General features: G+C 43.1%; 1 protein-coding gene across 1 annotated transcript in view; it reads left to right on the top strand.

Annotated features, from left to right (window-relative positions):
• The first annotated feature begins 12,565 nt into the window (after positions 1 to 12,565).
• DPYSL3 (dihydropyrimidinase like 3) overlaps positions 12,566 to 20,048 on the top strand; it is a 140,932-nt gene continuing 133,449 nt past the window's right edge. Inside the window, exon 1 of the mRNA XM_066591263.1 lies at positions 12,566 to 12,929. Within this exon, the coding sequence (XP_066447360.1) occupies positions 12,609 to 12,929 (321 nt within the window). The 5' untranslated portion in view covers positions 12,566 to 12,608. The remainder of the gene's footprint in view (positions 12,930 to 20,048) is intronic.

The following is a 20,048-nucleotide window of genomic DNA, read 5'->3' as shown; positions in this document are numbered from 1 at the left end:
CCTGTCCAGCGGGAAATCACAGTTGAATCACGCGGTCTGAAGCTTTCCATAGCGTTGCTATCAAAAGCGCCGGCCCCGTGTCCACGATCAGAGAATCATTGCGATTCTCCACTCTTGGCCAGCAATTCGCAGATAGACTGACAGGGAAGATCTGTCTGCCGGCTCCTGCTCCCGGGGGAAGATCCGCCGCGGGATACTGCAACGCCCGTGGACAGGGGGCCTTACAAACACTTTTCAAGGGAGCACAGGGCAAGTTGGGAGGCTTTTCTGAAAAGAACACTGATTAGTTAGTTAGTGTTACTTTTACATTACTTGTAATACTGGTGATACAATGTATAACTCTCATATAGACCGTGTCTTTGTGTGCAAAAGTCATCATATTCCTATTTAGATCTATTTTAGAACTGAAGAGAATGTCCTTTTTGAAGTTATCATATCAAACAGTTAGCTAAGACCAGTTAACATTGGAAATAACTCTTCACAATGGAAGCCTAATGTATCATTGTATTAAAATGTTTGTCAAGGAAGAGGTGTACATTGAAGGTGCCACCATGAACATTTTGCAAGTTGGGAGTTAGAACACCATGGAACTAAGACACTAATTTCCTGACACCAATGTCATCGGTTGTGCCAAACATTACTACTCTTTGATTTCCCCTTGTCTAGCTGTGACATCATTATTTTGCTTTGCTTCCTTCTCAGTTCCTGTTTTTCTGATTCCTGTTGTTGATGATTTATTAATGACCTCAACTTGCTCTATAATGGAAATTTAGAACCTAAATCACACAATTCATCTGTGTCATGAGCAAAACTACACATGAAGGAAGATACATTAATGCCACAAGGCATCATTTTAGAATGTGAAACTTTGCTCTGGAACCACTCGATATATTTGTATCCACCAAGTCTGATGTTATTGGTCAAACTGAAGCACTTGCAATCATATTTTATTTTGATCTTCTTGCAATCAATGCAATAACGAATGAAAGGAAAAAGAAAAAGGAAAAATAGACCATATATTAAGGAGCAAAACTACCTCCATTTACCTCTTGGTTCGGTCAGACTGCAATGTTTTTACTTACCAGCTATGCAAAATATGGACATATCCACCATTTCCGGATTGTATGGCCTTGGGCCAAACAGAGGAAATTATTCTAAGGGCTTATAATCAACATATCCTCTTTTAACTGCATTGAATATTTTGCACTCATCATACACACAGATCATGTCAAATTAAAAATACTTTCTAATTGCTTACTTATGAATCAGCTATATAAGAATTGTGATTGCTCTTAGTAGCTAATATGTGATTGCAAATCTGCGTCACATTACAGTGTGTGTTGACTTCAGCTGGACTTTTGGGGTCCACAATTCCCAAACTTAATATTCACTTTTAATTGTGGTCTATTCTTAGCTGTTTGTCTTTAGTGAGTCAGAACTTGGGCCAACTGATAAATCACAGGTGCAGGGGAGTAGAGAGACTTTAAACCGCTATCACTGGCAAACTCCTTAAAGTGTAATCTTTAATAAAGAAATATTAAAAACTAGAGGGTAGCGGCTTTATACACAGACAACACAAATAATGATCCACACAGACAGGCTCTGTATGTAATTCCTGAACAGTAGTTGGTTATGTCTTAGTGTGTAAATGACATAATACCAAATTGGCAAGGAAATAAGTACAAGAAATACAGAAAAAAAATAAAGATACTATACTATACTGACCTCTTTGCAGTGTAATCTGCAATAGTATTAAATACTGAGTATAGGAAGGGGGTCTTCTGGGCATTTAGCTTGATATCACCGGCAGATATTGCTAGGTCTATCAATACCCGTATGGTGATAAAGCAGATACTAACCCTACTTGAGAACCGCGTTTCCTAGCAGGACAGGGTATTGCCCTCATCTCTTCCTAGACTATTTCTGGGATTATGGTGCCTTTGTTTCTTCATTAGGCATCATATTTTTTCTACTAGGCACTGTCCTCACCTTTGAGGTATACTCTTAGGCTTATTAGGACATTTACCATGCTTATTACCACATCACTTTTCCTATGGTTCATTTTCTAATTAGGCTCCTGAAGAGTTGTGTTTTCGACAGAAACGCGTCGAGCCATAGTATAACTGTATTCGGTGAACCACACGATTGTGCTGAGGAATTATCCAGAACTTAAATCCTATTGGGCCTAAAGCTACCTTATAGCCCCAGTTCTGGTTTAACTCTCACGCAACAATTGGGATATTAGACTCCTTAGTACAATCTCTTTGGGTCTTATCCCTATACCCACATTTAGCCTATTGGTTCTCATTTCTGTGGACGAGCCTATTTGTTTAAAATGATGGGCGGACAGGCATTGTCTTAGTGGTCAGGGAATAACACCTTTTGGTTGGTCCCCTCTACATCCGTTAAGGACCGCTATTTCTTTGTCTTTATTTTTTCTGTATTTCTTGTACTTATTTCCTTGACAAATTGGTATTATTATGCCATTTACACACTAAGACATAACCAACTACTGTTTAGGAATTACATACAGCGCCTGTCTGTGTGGATCATTATTTGTGTTGTCTGTGTATAAAGCCGCTACCCTCTAGTTTTTAATATTTCTTTATTAAAGGTTACATTTTAAGGAGTTTGCCGGTTGGGCCAACTGATGACCCAACCTGTTCTGTATAAGTGCTCCACTGAACTCTTGTAATGTTCCACAATGCAACCTCTATGATCCATTCATTCACAGTATACATGATGTGGCTACAGACTTATTGAAATTCCTCTAGTGGACATGGATGAAGAATCTATAATTTCTGACAGCCCTGACAGCTATAATGAGATTGTTTCTGCTTGTAAAGAATGGGACTCCAATAATTAGATTATATTATGGAATCGTTCATAATACCTTTCATGCAGACAATAATTACACAGCGGAAGGTCATTATAACATTGACTTACCATTTAATTATACTCAAAAATATGTGTACGTATTTGGAGGAAAGGGAGAAACAACCAACTGATATAACAAGGTCAGCATAACAAACTCCAGCCAGTGTTTGCACAAGACTCAGTGTTTTAACAGCGATAAATAAGGAAATCTCCAGGAATTTCCTTCTTTGCACTACAGAAATACAAATGCGAAATATTTTATTTTTCCAGGAAACCACCTTCATTTGATACCAAGCTAATATAGATACAGCTCTACATTGCATTTAGGCTTCTGCAGGTTTTCAATTGTGTACTTATTAAAGGAGTTGTCCAGATCAGGGGCTAACTATAGAGGATGCAGGGGATGCAGTTGCACCCGGGCTCAGGAGCCTTAGGGGGCCCATAAGGCCTCTCTTCTCCATATAGGGAACCCAGTACTATGAGTAAAGCATTATAGTTGGGGGCCCTGTTACAGGTTATGCCTCTGGTCCAGATACAAACTAAGTTTTTAAAGTTAGAGTGAAATGGGTTAGAACAATAGAATAAACAGTACTTACCTGTCCTCAGAAGCGGTAATCCAGCATTCCAGCTCCACGATTCTACCAATGTCTGTTGACAGCAGAAGTCAGGAGTTGAACTGAGGACCTCCTCAGCTCTCTCTGCTGAGCTATCCAGCCCTTGGACAGCTCCTCCGCTAAAGCATAGCTATGATCCTGTGTTCTCTGGCCTGTTTCCCTGTTCTATTCCCAAATAGGCTATCTATAAAAGCCTGACCCTGCCACTGCTTAAGCATGTGATTATTGTGCTTCACAGCATTAGTCAAGCTCCTTGGCTGCCTCCTCCTCTACACACTAACTGAGGACTACCAAAACTGACCTCTGGCTTTCCTCCTGACCACAATACTCACCTCCTCCTTTGTACTGCGACCTGAGATCAACTGTTGCCAACTCCTGTCCTTCCTCGGACTACTCTCTGACCTGCACGGCTATTACACCCGCGACTTCAACCTAGTGCTGGAACCGCTATATCAGGTAATCGCTGCCTGTCAATCAGAGGCCGCATAATCACCACTCATTCTCCTGGCATCGGGTCTCACATCCTGAGTGCCATGATGCCAAGAGTTCCAAATGCTAATGCTGTAGCCTCTGATTGGCAGTCAGTGGTCACTTGACATCTGCAGTCAATAGAGACCATAGAGTCTCATAGGGCTGCAACGTTGGATCCACAGGCTGAAAACATGTAAGTACCGTTTATTTATTGTTTTAACCCATTTGGCTCTAATTCTAAAAATCTCATTTGCAACCGGACAACCCCTTTAAACATAGAGATCTTTAGAAACTGAGAATCTGAGGATGGATATGTCTTCTGCTGTTTGCCATCAGCTCAGCTGTTACCAGCTCAAGGCTGCATTGCTCAGCATGTATGTATCATTTTTCTAACATTTACACTGTATATTTCAGAAGTACATGAATAGCATCAGAATGGAGACACACAATGCCCAGATTGTTCCCGAATGGCAATTCTATATGGGGCTGGTTTATTTAGCAAGGAACAAATGTAACTTATTTACTGATTCAGACCTTCACAATTACTGCTTACCATGCATCTGTTTGGGAACATTATGGCCAATGGGCCAGATGATGACAGATCCTTAGTGGTCACACTGAATAATTCAACATTTCAGGATAATAGGCTGAACCGGATGGACATCTTTTTTCGGCCTTACATACTGTATTACTAGGCTTTCACTGCATCGGCCTTTGGTAGTTTCTTTCCATACATGGAAGATTCTCTTAGGGTACGTTTACACACAGCGGGAATGCTGCAGAATTTCCGTTGAAACGCTGCAGGATTTCTGCATTTAAAAAAAGTGGAAGTGGCATTACCTGTCCAGCGACGCTGCACTTACTACAGGCTGCCAGGTACCAAGTGAAGGGTTGGGCTGACAGCACAATGGCTTTGGAAGTGAGGAGAGTGCTGTATCTTCTGAAATAAGCTGCATATCTGCAGCTGATTTCGAGACAATATCCTCACTGATGGTGCATATTTTAACTCTGTTTTGGATGCGGAAATGCAATAGAATTTTCGACTGCAGAAAATCTGCAACATTTCGGCTGGGTTTACACAGGGCGGATTTGCCTCGGAAATTCCGTGCAGAATTTCGCCGCGGCAAATCCGCCTGTGGCCGCTAATCTCGGGATTAGCCAGCCAAGTGGACGAGATTTCTCAGAAATCTCGTCCACACGGGATGGCCAATCCGCTGCGGTAAATCAGGCAGAAACCGCGGCAGCGACGACCGCAGCCGCGGCTTTGCCGAACACAGCATGTCCATTCTTTTTTTATTTCCACTGCGGCCACGCTCTCCTCTATGGGAGCGCCGGCCGCAGCGGAAGAGCGAGCGGACGGGCCACTTCAAAGCTGCTGCAGCTATAGCCGCGGCGGTTCTCCCGGCGGAAATATCGTGGTTTTTCGCTGCGGCCAAACCGCGATATTTCCGCCGGGAATTAGCTGTGTGTGAACCCAGCCTCCCCACTTCATGTAAATGTATCCTTAGTGATCTGAAAATGAGCAGAAATGTATCATGTGATTAGTATTGCAGTGTATTTTCTCTATTTTTGACAGTATGAGCCATGTCAAGCCCAGAGTCGACTGTTAGGCCTCTGGTTGCCATACCAACCTAATAGTCCTTTACAATGAATGAAGGAGGTCCGATGATGTGCCAGTGGGAGCTCCCTGTATTAAACACTTATATGCTGTGGTCAGCATTGACTATAGTGGCCAGGATCAGAGTTATCTCCATAGTGACCTTACAGCATGACCCCAACTGTTAGTTACAGCTACCTCCTATTGTGGATGATGGGGGCTCAGCCCCTGAGATCACAAATGATATTACAAAATGTTTTTTGGCATTTGAGAATATACAGTAAAAAGGTTTGGGATTTTATCTAATAGTTTCTGCAGCCTATTAAATATTGGCAATATTGTGCATTTAATATACAAATTTAAAAATAAACCTCACAGTTCATGTAAGTGAAGTATATATATATATATATATATATATATATATATATTTATTTTTTTTTAATGTTATTTTAAGAGATTTTTTGCCAAAGAGATGCCAATTAAGTAGATGAAAATGGAACAGAGCGTACCTCAATTTACACAGCTTTAACTTTTGGCTCAATCTCCCATCCTTTCATTTGTTAAGGACAATTGCTTTTATCACTGAGCTCTGTGATTGGCTACAGTAGCCTGTGATATCCCGTACAAGGGTGAATGCAGCCTGCCACTGGGGAGATGGGAGCTGAGGGGAGTTGGTAGAGGTGAGTGTAGGATCTTTTATTATTTTCAGGCATAGAGAGAATCAATTCAAATAAGAAAAGTTATAACTATTAACAATAGTAATATTAGTGCCACCAGATAGTAATAATGTCTCAAAATGTGTCCACTTATGTGGTCCCAAATAGTGCCTTCAAATGTGGTTCCTTAGTAACAGTACCACCAAATGTGGCCCCTCTCTAACAGTGCTTCCAAGTTTGGCCCCTTATAGTAATAGTGTCTCGAAATGTGTCAGATAGCTGCTGCCAAGGCAAATAGGATCATGGGGTGCATCAAAAGAGGTCTAGGGGTACATGAAAAGAACATTGTTCTTCCTCTCCACAAGTCACTGGTCAGACCACACATGGAATATTGTGGACAGTTTTGGGCACCGGTACTCAAGAAGGACATATCAGAGCTTAAGTGGGTACAAAGGCGGGCAACTAAAGTAATAAATTGAATGGGTGGACTACAATACCTAGAGAGGTTATCAAAATTAGGATTATTTAGTTTAGTATAAAGATGGCCGAGGGGCAACCTAATAACTATATATAAATATATCAGGGGACAATACAGAGATCTCTCCCATCATCTAGTTATACCCAGGACCGTGGCTGTAACAAGGGGGCACCCTCTACATCTAGAGCAGTGTTTTCCAAACTCCAGTCCCCCAACAGGTCATGTTTTCTAGATTTTCCCAGTATTGCAAAGGCAATGTATTTATTGTCAGCGCCTCAGACATTGCCACAGGTGTTCTTACTATAGGATATCCTTAAAAAAAACATGACCTGTGGGGGTCCATGAGGACTGGAGTTTGGGAAACACTGGTCTAGAGGAAAGAAGGTTTCTACACCAACATAGAATGGGGTTCTTTACTGTAAAAGCAGTGAGACTATGGAACTCTCTGCCTGAGGACGTAGTGATGGTGAGGAGCCTGGACACCTTTCTTGAGTGTAACAATATTACATCTTATAGTAGTCACTGATTACTTTAGAGGGGTTGTTGATCCAGGCATTATTCTGATTGCCAGATTGGAGTCAGGGAGAATTTCTTTCCTCTAAATAAAGAAAAATTGGCTCCTACCTCATGTTTTTTTCTTTCCTCTGGATCAATATCGGGAGGTAATAGGCTGAACTAGATGGACACATATCTTTTTTCAGCCCTTTTCAGACTATGTTATTATGTATGTAATCTGGCCCCTTATAGTAATAGTGCCTCCAAATGTGGCCCCTAAGTAGCAGGTTTCCCAAAATTGACTCTTATAAGAAGAGAAACATTTAAAGTAGTAGTGCCCCCAAAAGTCACCCCATACAGTAATACCACTAAATGTTCAGACTGCACTGGAGACACACAGGAAGAGCTCTGATGCTGCTGGGTTATGTGACTGAGCGGTTAGGTTAGGAAGTTTGAGCTGATAGAACCACTGGGGGGCCAGAGGTGCTATAGTACAGAGCAGACAGAAGACATCATAATGTGGTGAGGGGGGCCTGTGGGCTCACTAGCATAGGGGCCTGGTGACAACTGCGACCCCTGCAACCCTTATAGCTATGCCACTGGATGATATATATATATATATATATATATACACACAACTGTATAGTATGGACCCGTCTGGGCTGTATGTTTAGAGCGTATATCAGGATATTTTCCTTGGTATATGCTGAAGAAGAATGAAAAAGTGAACAAAGCCTTATACTGTAAAGTATCAGGACAAATATTACATCTGATGCATACTATCATATTATGGCTCCATGCAATCTCCAAGTTATTACAGCACATATGGAAGTCAATTCTCTTCTGAATGAATCCAAAGTATTCTCCCCTTGCTTCTAGTGGGGGAATATCTTCATAATACGGCACCATATGAAGGCACATAGAGTGATAGAGTGTCTATGGCTCTGTAGTGAGGAGTTGCAGACACTTCATGTACCTCAGTTTAGGCTTTCTGCACATGGATCTGCTGTGTCCTTAAAGTCTTAAAGTGAACTTGGGCTTCTGTGTAAGTCACAAGGGCATACCATACATAAACCTGTATGCTTAATGTTCTGGGAGTGTGCTGATTTACATCCATTATCCAGGCCTTGCCTGTCAGACCGACAGTAACACTTAGCGTTTTCTGGCCAAATATATTGTTTTCCTTTACTGCCAAGAATAAAAGGAAAATGTATAGTTTTATATATATATATATATATATATATATATATATATATATATATATATATATATGTCATCAATCAGATGTGTAAAGGATTCCTATACTTTTATTTTCCTGATTAGCCATTCCATTCATTCTCTTGACGTTAGATCACAGGCCAAGTGGGCTCTTATAGTTTGGGCACAGTGGCATAGGCAGGTGCCAAGTGGGCACTGTAAATAAAAAAAGAGGGATCAAGGCTTTCACACTGCAGTTGTGCTCATGGCTCCACATAGTCTAGATTCAGCACTGATTTATACTGTTACTTATGGTGTAACATGGCGAAATGCCGGCTAGACCTAAACATCTCTTACCAGTTGTTGTAGCTACAAAGTAGAAAAAATGAAAAAAGATACATGACATTTATAGATAAAAACCTTAGATACTTGGAATAATTAACGGGGTCCTCCTGGAAGCCTTAATAGTTATAAGGACCCATGGTGATGGTACCTCCACTTCTAACCTAGTTCCGGGTCACGTGGTATGGCCTATCTCCCTCTGCCCGCCACATCATCAATGGGGCTGGTCAGAGGCGTTATCTGAAGCTCCTGGGCCCCAATGCAAAACCTGCAACAGGGCCCCCTACTATAATGTTTTATTCATAGTACTGGGCTCCCTATATGGAGAAGAGAGGCCTTATGGGCCCCCTAAGGCTCCTGGGCCCGGGTGCAACCGCATCCCCTGCATCCTCTATAGTTACGCCCCTGGGGCTGGTTGTTAGATTCATCTTAAAGTGACCCTCCAGGATTGGGCATACGAGGATGGCCACACAAGCTTCTCTGACTACCTGATGCAAAGCATTTGATCCTCTGGCCTGCTGCCATGATCACTGGTCAGGGGCAGAAGTGTAATAGATGGCTTCACTGCCATTGAAATCAATGAGAGCAATGCATCCTATTACACTTTCAACCTAACAGGAGGCATAGCTCAATGGCAGTGAAGTCTTCTATTACATTTCTAACCCTGATCGTTGACGATGATGTCCAGCCTCGCTGCACAAAAGCAAGAAAGTGAATCAGCTGATTGGCAGAGATCCTAAGTGGTGGATCCCGGCGGATCAACTACTGATCATAAGTTATCAATAGTAACAGCCAGAGGAAAAAACCTTTAAAATTGTGTCAATAACATTAAAATTGTGTAAAATAAAAAAATATACATATTCAGCAGATTAAGTGCCTCTCAGTATGGCCTTTTTCACACGATTGACACCTTTATCGCCACAAGAAAATTGCAGCAATATCGCAGCTGTGTTCTGTACAATATCCCTGTGTTTTCTCGCAGCGTTATTGCGATTTTGAGGCGCTACAAAGTCGCACGACATTATAGCGCTCTTTTGCTGGGATTTTCAGGGAGGGTTGAAATATAAGCCCTACCCAGAAGATAAGCCCTAGCTGCATAAAAAATAATAATAAGACAATACATTACCTAATAGTCGCTGTCCGCTCTGCAATTGCTTCCTGGTCAGGGGGTTTAAAAATCCTGCCTATATGAAGCACTGGTTCTGATTGGTTGTCGAGCGCCATGGCTCAGCAATTACTGCAGCGTTTGATGAACCAATCACTGCCATTCAATGTGGGGTAGGTCTTATTTTCACGGAAACACAGTATTATCGTTCACTTTCGCTCGGTTGAACGAGTTTTGAGCGATAATCGTTGCGTGTAAATGGGCCTTAACTTATAATCTTTATCATTCAATATGGTTTTTCTATTATGTCCATAAAAAATATTAGCTGTCCATGATTTTTGAATATATTGTCTAGGAAAATTAATGGCCATATACTACGCTGGTCGATATACGGCGTCCCTCTTTGCAGGGGGAGGAGGCTGGAAGAGCCAGGAGCAGTGCTCTGAGCTCCCGCCCCCTCTCCGCCTCTCTGCACTATTTGCAATGAGGGGAGGCGGGATGGGGGCAGAGCTAATTCTCTAAATTTAGCCCCACCCCTGCCCCGCCTACTCTCATTGCAAATAGTGAAGAGGGGCGGAGAGGGGGTGGAGAGGAGGCAGAGAGGGGGCGGGAGCTCAGTGCACTGCTCCTGGCTCTTCCAGCCTCCTCCCCCTGCAGATAGAGACGCTGTATATCGGCCGCGATATACGGTCGTCTGAATAAGTCCCAAAGAGGACCTGCCAATTGTCCTTAAAGGGGTTGTCCCGCGCCGAAACGGGTTTTTTTTTTTTTTCAACCCCCCCCCCGTTCGGCGCGAGACAACCCCGATGCAGGGAGGTAAAGAAAGCTCACCGGAGCGCTTACCTTAATCCCCGCGCTCCGGTGACTTCTCTACTCACCGCTGAAGATGGCCTCTTCCTCCGTGGACCGCAGCTCTTCTGTGCGGTCCATTGCCGATTCCAGCCTCCTGATTGGCTGGAATCGGCACGTGACGGGGCGGAGCTACACGGAGCTACACGGAGCCCCATAGAAGACTGCAGAAGACCCGGACTGCGCAAGCGCGGCTAATTTGGCCATCGGAGGCCGAAAATTAGTCGGCACCATGGAGACGAGGACGCCAGCAACGGAGCAGGTAAGTATAAAACTTTTTATAACTTCTGCATGGCTCATAATTAATGCACAATGTACATTACAAAGTGCATTATTATGGCCATGCAGAAGTGTATAGACCCACTTGCTGCCTCGGGACAACCCCTTTAAGTAGTTGTATTTCCCACCACATAACAGTCCTGGAGCATCTTCTCTTATAGGTGCGTGTCGTGCGGTTCCTCTGTTAGGCCCCCTTCACACAGACATATATGTGCGCGAAAAACGCAGCGACTAAAACCCATTGATTTCACTTAGTTTGCTCACATGTGCGGATTTTTCTTGCACATTGCAGTCACACAAATAAAATGCAGCATGCTCTACTTTCCTGCACATTTGCACACCCAAAGTCCCCGTAGAAGTCAATGGGGATGCACAGATGTGCGCAAAATTTGCTAGATGTGTCAAAGACTGTACAGGAAAAAAACACATGTGAGGCTTATTAGCCTAATTACGTCTGGGAGCATCAGTGAGTATTTTATTGTGCGCTGTATTGCACATGCAAAAAGTACAGTAAAATACAACCATGTATGTACAAAAGAAGCCAAAATGTTGCGCTCATGCTCCTGCAAATACGCATACGCTCCTGTGAATCTGGCCTTAAAGAGGACCTGTTAATCCTCCTGGCATGCCTGTTTTAGTAACTAGTTGTGTTAACAGTTCTGCAACATCTTCTCTCATAGCTGTGTGCTGTGGGGTTCCTCTGTTATTCCTCCTAGACATTTCTAAATAAATTGACAACTGGGTGTTACCATTTTCCTTGCCAATGGGGTGTGACCTTATATTCTTTTACGGTCACTGGACAATGTAAGACTTGCAGAGACTTCCCAGCTGATAACCCCTAATTCTAAATCCATTCTCACACACGCCTTTTACTGTGAGAGCGGTCTTAATGTATTCAGACATTTCCCGGAGGAATAACAGAGGAACAGAACTAACCATCCTTGTTTTTTTTTATAGGAATCATCACAATCCCAATTTTCTAGAAATATTTCCAAGAACTGCTTTTAAAACTGTGGCAACTTTGCAAAAAAAAAAAAAAGAGTGCTGTAGCCTTTAAGGGTCCATCTTTACTGACAGCACATAATTAAACTTTAGCCCCATAATGTTTCTTTAGTATTTCTGCGCTCGCTCCGGGTTATTTATCCTCTTTTACAACTTCTGAGTGAATGTAATAAATGACATATAAGCTTCCCATAGACCATCACCAGCCTCCACATGACAGCCGACCTGCTGCCCTCTTGTCACTGCAGAAGACCCCTGAGCAGTCGTCTGTTGGAAACCCCTCAGTGGGCTCAGTGTATAATGTGCCCTTATAGGACTCAGTGGCCATTGAATCTTTACATTGAGTAACCCTTAAACTTAATTGTCCTCGCTGTGGAGCTCAGGTCACCCTCCAGCAGTGAAGAGGTTACAGCTCCGTGTCTTCTCAGACTCCCATCCTCCCCCAGATTGCCGTAGGAGTCATCTGCAGTGTGCGGGAGTCAATGTAACTAGTCACGGGCAACCTCCACCTCGCGCTCCGCGGACTCTATGTATTCGTGTCACTGCGCGCACAGCTGACTCTTCAGCGCCACCTCTGGTAGAGCCCCGCAGCTCTTCTCCTGTCCCTGCTCCCAGGACTCGGCTTCAGCTCCGCTCTGTCTCAGCCATGGCATCGGGCAACAGGGGATGGGACAAGGAAGATGATCTGCCAGTGTACCTCGCCCGCCCGGGCACGGCAGACCAGGTCGCCCGGGTGAAGTATGGGGGCATGTTCTGCAATGTGGAGGGCGCCTACGAGAGCAAGACTATAGACTTTGACTCCCTGAGTGTAGGGCAGAGAGGGGGCAGAAAGATCAGCTCTACTCGCCAAGGGGCAAACGAGCAGACTCCGGAGAAGACAGCCGGCAACAAAGAAGTGGAGAACCACGGAGTGGAGATTAAGACGTCTGCAGGGAAGGAGCTGCTGCAGAACCTCAGCGAGGACAAGGTAAGAAGTGCCATGTCTGGGAGGTGAGCTGCCCACGATTCTGCCCTAATAGGTCTGCAGAAGACAATACTCAGTAATTGCAGTGAATAGGGGGCTTTAATTATGTCTGCCCACCCCTATGGATTGGGGATAGAGAGGAAACTTTCTGCTTTCTGTGTGCATTCTGGAAGATCTGTGCTGAAGGCTGAACATTACTGCACTTTTTATGTCTTAAAGGGGATATCCACTTCAAGAAAATCAGATAAAATGACATGCCATATAGCATTGGCGTAGATCTATAAGCTTGATGCCTGGATGATAGGTGTCATGGCTGTCGGTACCCAATAGTGCACACATGCAGCAAAGTTTAACTTGATTTTGATAACTTTCTGCAAGGCGTTATCTCATCTTAAAGGGAACCTGTCAAATCCCGTCAGCACCATAGACTAAGTTAGGGCATAGTTTTAACGCTCAGATAGTCGCGCTAAAACGGCGTGGCTATCTGAGCATCAAAGTGGACAGAGAGAAGTCTCTGCGTCAAAAAAGTGCGCCTCTTGCGCTATCTTTTGACACGCGATTTTTTTTCGGCGCATCAAAAAAATCATTCATCTGATAGAATCCATAGGAAACCATTGGTTCTTTAAGATGCACTTTTTTGATGCACCTACTCAGAGTCAAAACAACACTCGTGTGAAAGAGTCCTTGTGGTGCTATTAGAGAGCCGAGGGATGAATTTTTTATACTCAACTGCTCCCATGATGCAGTGCTGTCACCCTCCGAAGATTGCGCAGCGCTGGAAAATCGGACTCTTTTCAGAGATCTGTGTGAGCGCTTCTCTCATAGACTTGTATGATAGGCCCTGCACATGGAAGTCAGAAAAGAGTCAAATTTTAAAGCGCCATGTGATCTTTAAAGGGCAACAGTGCTGGATCGCGGGTAAGTATAAAAAATATACCCCACCCTGTGGGGACGTGACAGATTCCATATAAGCCATTGAAAAGTTATTGTTATTTTAACAGAACAAAAGCTATTGTAAAGTAATTGAAAGTAATAAGCTATGGCACAGAAAGGTATCATCATGTGTTAGAAGGTGGTAATCTCTGATACATCTGCATCGGTGATTAGATACAAAGAGATGCCCCCATTTACCAGGTGCAGCAGTCACTTTCATCCTGGCAGCATCCAGTGGTCCCAAATCACATATTCGTATGTTTCCATCTGATCTATTTAAAGAGCCCGTACGTAAATTGAGATTCTTGTGGAGCATTTCTGACTAGTTATCAGTACTTGCATGACATTTTGGACTAGAGATTTTAGATGTCATTGGGGTGTCACCTGTCCTACCAATAGTGAAGGTTTAGCTGCAGTATGCCTTTAATCTGCTTGTGCAGAAGACAGCAAGATAGCAACATACATACAACAAAACATATCAATGCATACTGTATTAGAACCAAGCTCATAACAGCAGCAGAACCAAGCTCATAACATATACAACACCAGAACCAAACTCCTAACATAAATACAGCATGAACCGACCACACTACATACACAATACCAGAACCAAGCCCGTAACATAAATACAGCATGAACCAACCACACTACATAGACACAATACCAGAACCAAGCCCGTAACATAAATACAACCCTAGAGCAAAGTTCATAAGTACAGCACCCAACCTGAACTCATAACATACAAAGAGCACAAACCAACCTCAGTACATAGATACTATACCAGAACTAAGCTTATAACCAAAATACAGTAGCGGAACTAAGGGATTGTGTTGTGAGGGTGCCGATAGGCTGACAGTTGCACCTCAGAACCTCAAAAAGAAAGGGACAGAGCCAGGAGAAGGATCATTCATGTAGACAACACGCTGCCGTATGCAAAAAGATGGCTAGACAGACCTAAAGGGGGTGATCGCCCCAGCCTACATCTGCCTGGTGCCCCCTACAAGCTGGTGGCCAATCGGCTCACACGTAGCTCAGGCCAGCCATGCTTTCTAATCTATGAATGAATGATCACCTGTTAGTCTGATGATGCATAGCTAGTTTGACATCTATCATTTGCTATGACTTACAACATGTCACCCATTCCATGTCCCTTGTTAAAGATTTGACTTAGCAGGCATGAAGAACAATCAAACACTGTAAGGTGGGTTTTTGGATCCCCGAGACCCCTCTAAAATTAAATTAAGAGAAGCCTATGGAGACCAAATGGAGCATGCCTTAGATGTCTGCTAAGTAAAGACATGAAGAGCGATGAATGGCACACGGTGCTGACTGCCCTGTCAGAGGTTGTGGCAGATGATTTTCCTACAGAACTACATCTGTATCTGCTCAGCTCCTTCTTCTCTATCACCTGATGTTCAATGTGACAGGTTTCCTTTAAGAGGTTAAATAATAAAAGGTCAGATGGTTACTCCATATCAGTGTGGTTTTGTAGTCTGGACCGCCCCTAACAGCTGCGAGGGGGCGATCCAAACGACACAGCAAGAATGATGTGCAACAACCAACTGATTTCTTATTTTAACAGGAGACAAAGTTGAGAACTAATGAAAGAATGTTACAAGTTTATTCTTAAATTTTGTATCTATTGATTAAAAGTGGACCTAGAATTTAAGGCCTAATGCGCACGGCTCCATTGTCATGCAAAGGATTTTTATTTCTGTTGAATCTCATGTGAGGCCACTTTCACACAGGTGACAAAATCACACAAATCGCATGTATGTGAAGCCCATGCTTTCCAATGGGTTGCTTTATATTAGTGATGCTTTTTAGGCTGCTACATTGTGTGTGTGTGTGTGGGGGGGGGGGAGGGGGGGGGATGCGGCATGCTCTATAAAGCCGCGATTTGCGATGTTTTGTAGCCCGTTTCCCTATGAAGCCTTCCTTTGAGTCGCATCACACGAAAACGCAGTTTTCGTGCTGTGCAATGCAACTTTTACAGTAGAAAGTCCTACTGTTTGTCCTTAAAATAACCCCTAGCTGCATTAAAAAAAAGAAGCTTATACATTACCTAACAGGAGCTGCCCGCTCCACCGCACTTCTCCTACTGAAGCTCCAGCACTTGTTTGTAGTCTTCAGCCAGTGCTTCCTGATCAGGAGGTTCAAAAAATCTTGCCTCGAGGAAGCATGGCTCAGCCAATCACTGCAGCGCTCGATGCACCAATCACAGCAATTCAATGCGATGCCTGTGATCGGTTCTCAAATGCCGCAGCTCAGCCAATCAATGCAGCCAATCAATGCAATCAGAGCAAGCACTTCCTGAAGGTGCGGTTTTTGAACCTCCTGACCAGGAAGCGCTGTCTGAAGACTAGAAACAAGTGACGGAAATTCAGAAGGAGAAGCGCGGTGGAGCAGACAGCACCTGTTAGATAATGCATAAGATTTTTTTTTATGCAGCCAGGGCTTATTTTCAGGGCAGGGCTTATATTCCAAGCCCCCTAAAAAAATCCCGATAAAAGTTGCAATATCGTAAATAATGAAGATGATGCAACATTTAACCCTTTCCAATCCACTGTCTGATGTCTGAAGACATTCTGATTGAAGGCTGTACAGCTTCGATGTCGGAAGATGTCCGGCAGGGTATTCTTACTGTATATTACTGGCCGCTCTGTTGTCGGGGGCCTCTCCAGCATGTCCCATACCGCAGTACTTGCTCTAGCCAGTGGACGGTGCCATTGTATAATGGCAGAAAGAGAAAGCCCCCTAGGAAACCCTGAATCCAAAATTGGATTGCAAAGGGTTAATCAGCTGATTGTTGGGGAGCCAGGACTTGGATCATCACCAATATTAACAGCTTGTCTCCCACGTTTATAACCTAATCTAATCTTCTCCATTTGTGGCTATCCAACTGCTGAAAACATGCAGCTCTCTTGCCCTGACAGAACACTACCGTAACGTATCTGGTACTCAAGCAATAAAGGTCCTTTTACACCGGCCAATCAGCAGGTTCAAACAGTCATCCGACTGCTCATTCACTCAAGAATTGGGCCAACGATCGGCCAGCGAACAAAAAAATGCTTGTTTGTCAACAAATCGTGCCGTTTCAGTAAATATAAAAATGCTGGTTGATCGGCGGGGCATCTTCCCATGTGAACAGGGAGATATATAGTCAGCCTGTGGGGACAAATGATCATAGCAGACAATGGTCATCCCTATAAGACGATTCTTGGCCCATGTAAAAAAAAAACTAAACTCATTACATCGAGTGGAGAACTCAGCTCATCTAAAAAGGACTTTACATTGGGAAAATGTTTTTGACCCTTTAGACTATGTTCACACGGGACAGATATGCTGCGGAATGTCCGCTGCAAAATTTTCGGCGTACTGAAATTCTGGTTAATCGAATGAGTTTTAGTGAATTCTGCGAAGTTGTGCTCTTGAGCAAATTTTAATGTTGCAGAGAAGCAGTGTATAAGCAACTGTTTCCGCAGCACAACTTAACATAAAGTTACTATAAAAGCCAAATCCCTAAGTGATCCCTCAGGGTTGGTTGCATTGCGGGTTTTAGTGCAGATCCGCATGTAAATTCCCATTGTTCCTCCAATTACGCAGTTGAGTAAAGTAAATGAATGCAAATCCAAATCACACTAAAATCCACACCATTAGCTGAGTAAATAGCCTTATGCTGATTATATAGACAAGCTGTAGGTCTGGACTATTATGGTTAAAGAAGGCCTATCTTTGGAATTGTAGTGTTTTGGAGTGACATTCCCAAAACCTGGTATTCTCTCTGCATACCTAAAATAGCTTTCTCACAAACATAACTTAAGTTTATATACTCTATTACCCTGTTTCCCTGAAAATAAGGCATAGCATGATTTTCTAGAATTTTTGAGGATGCAAAATGATTTTTCAGGCTTTTTGAGGATGCTTGAAATATAAGCCCTACTCCAAAATTAAGCCCTGCTAACAGTTAATTTAAAAAGTCAATTTAAATAGTGTCCAGGCAGCTATACATGTAAAAAAGTTAAACCTTTTTGAACAAAAATTAATATAAGACACTGTCTTATTTTCGGGGAAACACGGTAGTAGAAAAGCACCTCTGGCACCATCAGTGGAAATAGCTGTGGTCAAGAGCGCCACCACTGCTGCAAGATTTGACCAAGTCTTCAAAGTGCCCCACTGCCCCAGACTTCAGGTGTAGTGTAGGTGTAACCATGTAATAATACATTACCCATGCAGCGTCCCTTTAAGCTCTGTCAGTTTTTATCAAATATGCATGTTTTCTCAGAACTGCTCTGAAGTTAAGACATTGCTATTTTATTCTGTGGCTGGGCAGCAGGAATTCTAAGGGACATGGTGTGTTCATCCACAAACCTCAATTATAGAGGCAAGTAGTTTTAAACATGCAGTTCTTCTACATGATAATACAAAGTACAAGGAAGCACTACAGAACAATATAAAAGGTAGGTACGCTGGGGTGGGGGCATTTCCACTTACCTAAAATCAGCGGGTATGGGTGAGTTTTAATGGATTAAAAAACTGGATTTCAGAAAAGATGGCTTTTTGTGTAATTTGTTTCCATTTTAGTGAATAGGCACAATAATCCAGTAGTCAATTTGTGAGATTTGTCAGGTGTTATTAGTAGCTAAGCACCTGATCATATTTTATTTTACCCCTATGTTTAGTGTATGCCCCCACAGTGTTAAAAAAATTATACTTTTTTTTTTACAATGGGGGCCTATGAGCGACATATCCCACTGCATGCCTATCTGATGGGCTACATCACAGCCTTCCGTTGGTAAAGGCTCTTATCAGATTTGAACAGATCCTACTTCTAGTATGAGTTCCCATACTGTGACATAATTAAGTTCAGTTTGGGCAGCATTCAGACCGCTGTAATATGGCCAATAGATCTGAAACCCTTGTGGTTCTACTGAAAAGCAAGGGTTTCGATATAAGTTTCTTAGGAAACCCCTTTTCTAAAGAAGCAGATTGCTATAGGAGCCTCTGTGTGCTGCCGTTCAATCAGGAGCTGTAAATGCTCATATATTTTAGGCCTGACATAACAGTAAAGGGGTCTTTTTCTTATGGCAACCCATTTTCATATCGCATCCTCGTCTTCATGGCCTTTAAACAAGGCAAAACAGAATAATTGGAAATCCAATGTTAAAGGCTACAACAGGTAACTCTCAAATGTAATGGATATAAGGGATCCCCCGTTGTTATAAACATGATATTGATCACATGGTTTTCAAAAAGTGGAAGTCTCTTCATGATTTGGGGTCTCCAGCCACCTTACTTTAGAATTCATGTCAATTCTACCCAAAAATGAACAGAAGTTTTGGTTCAAGCTTTTATTTATATTTGCTGTATAATGCAGGGCTCATCAAATACTAGGATTTCATGTCTATGGACGATCTGGCTGCTTAAGATATCAAACTGGCTTCTTGAGTGGTTCAACCAGCTCCAGAAATCTACAGTAAATTGCTCACCCAGGATTTAAAGACATGTAACTGCTGATATATGTCTTATTTACATTTATATGCCATAAGCTCGTTCATTGTAATTAGTGTGTTACGTCCGTGCAGGCTGTGGAAACAACAACCTACACGGACGCAACCCAAACAAGTATTAGAGGGAATGGATTGGGATAAGGGGAACGTGCATATACACTGAACACCATAACAAAATGAACTGCGAACCGGACTTGTGAGCAGACATCTAATGACTGACAAAAACAAAAACACTCACCTACTGGTTTTCCCTGATAATAAGACCTACCCCCAATAATAAGCCCTATCTCAGTTTTCGGGGGAGGCTTGAAATATAAGCCCTCCCCCGAAGATAAGCCCAAGCTAACCTACATGAAAAAAAAACATCAATACTGACCTGGTCCGCAGCTTCCCGGTGCCCCACGATGGTCTCCGGCAAGCTGCAGTGTCCTCCACGCTGACATATCAGTTTCTTTCTGGCGACGGGTTTGAATACCCCGCCTCCAGCAAAGCGAGCTCTGTGATTAGATTGAGCGCCAGGCCATCACTGCTGGCACTCGATCATTCACAGCAATTCAGTGAATGACATCACTGAATGGCTGTGATTAGGTTATTGAGCGCCGGCTGTGATTGGCTGGCGCTCAATCCAATCACAGCACTCGCTTTGCTGGGGGCGGGGTATTCAAAGCCCCGTTTACCA

Source organism: Eleutherodactylus coqui, chromosome 2, assembly GCF_035609145.1.
Source record: "Eleutherodactylus coqui strain aEleCoq1 chromosome 2, aEleCoq1.hap1, whole genome shotgun sequence".
NCBI classification, from domain to species: Eukaryota; Metazoa; Chordata; class Amphibia; order Anura; family Eleutherodactylidae; genus Eleutherodactylus; species Eleutherodactylus coqui.
This window is presented reverse-complemented; position numbering and strand designations above follow the sequence as displayed.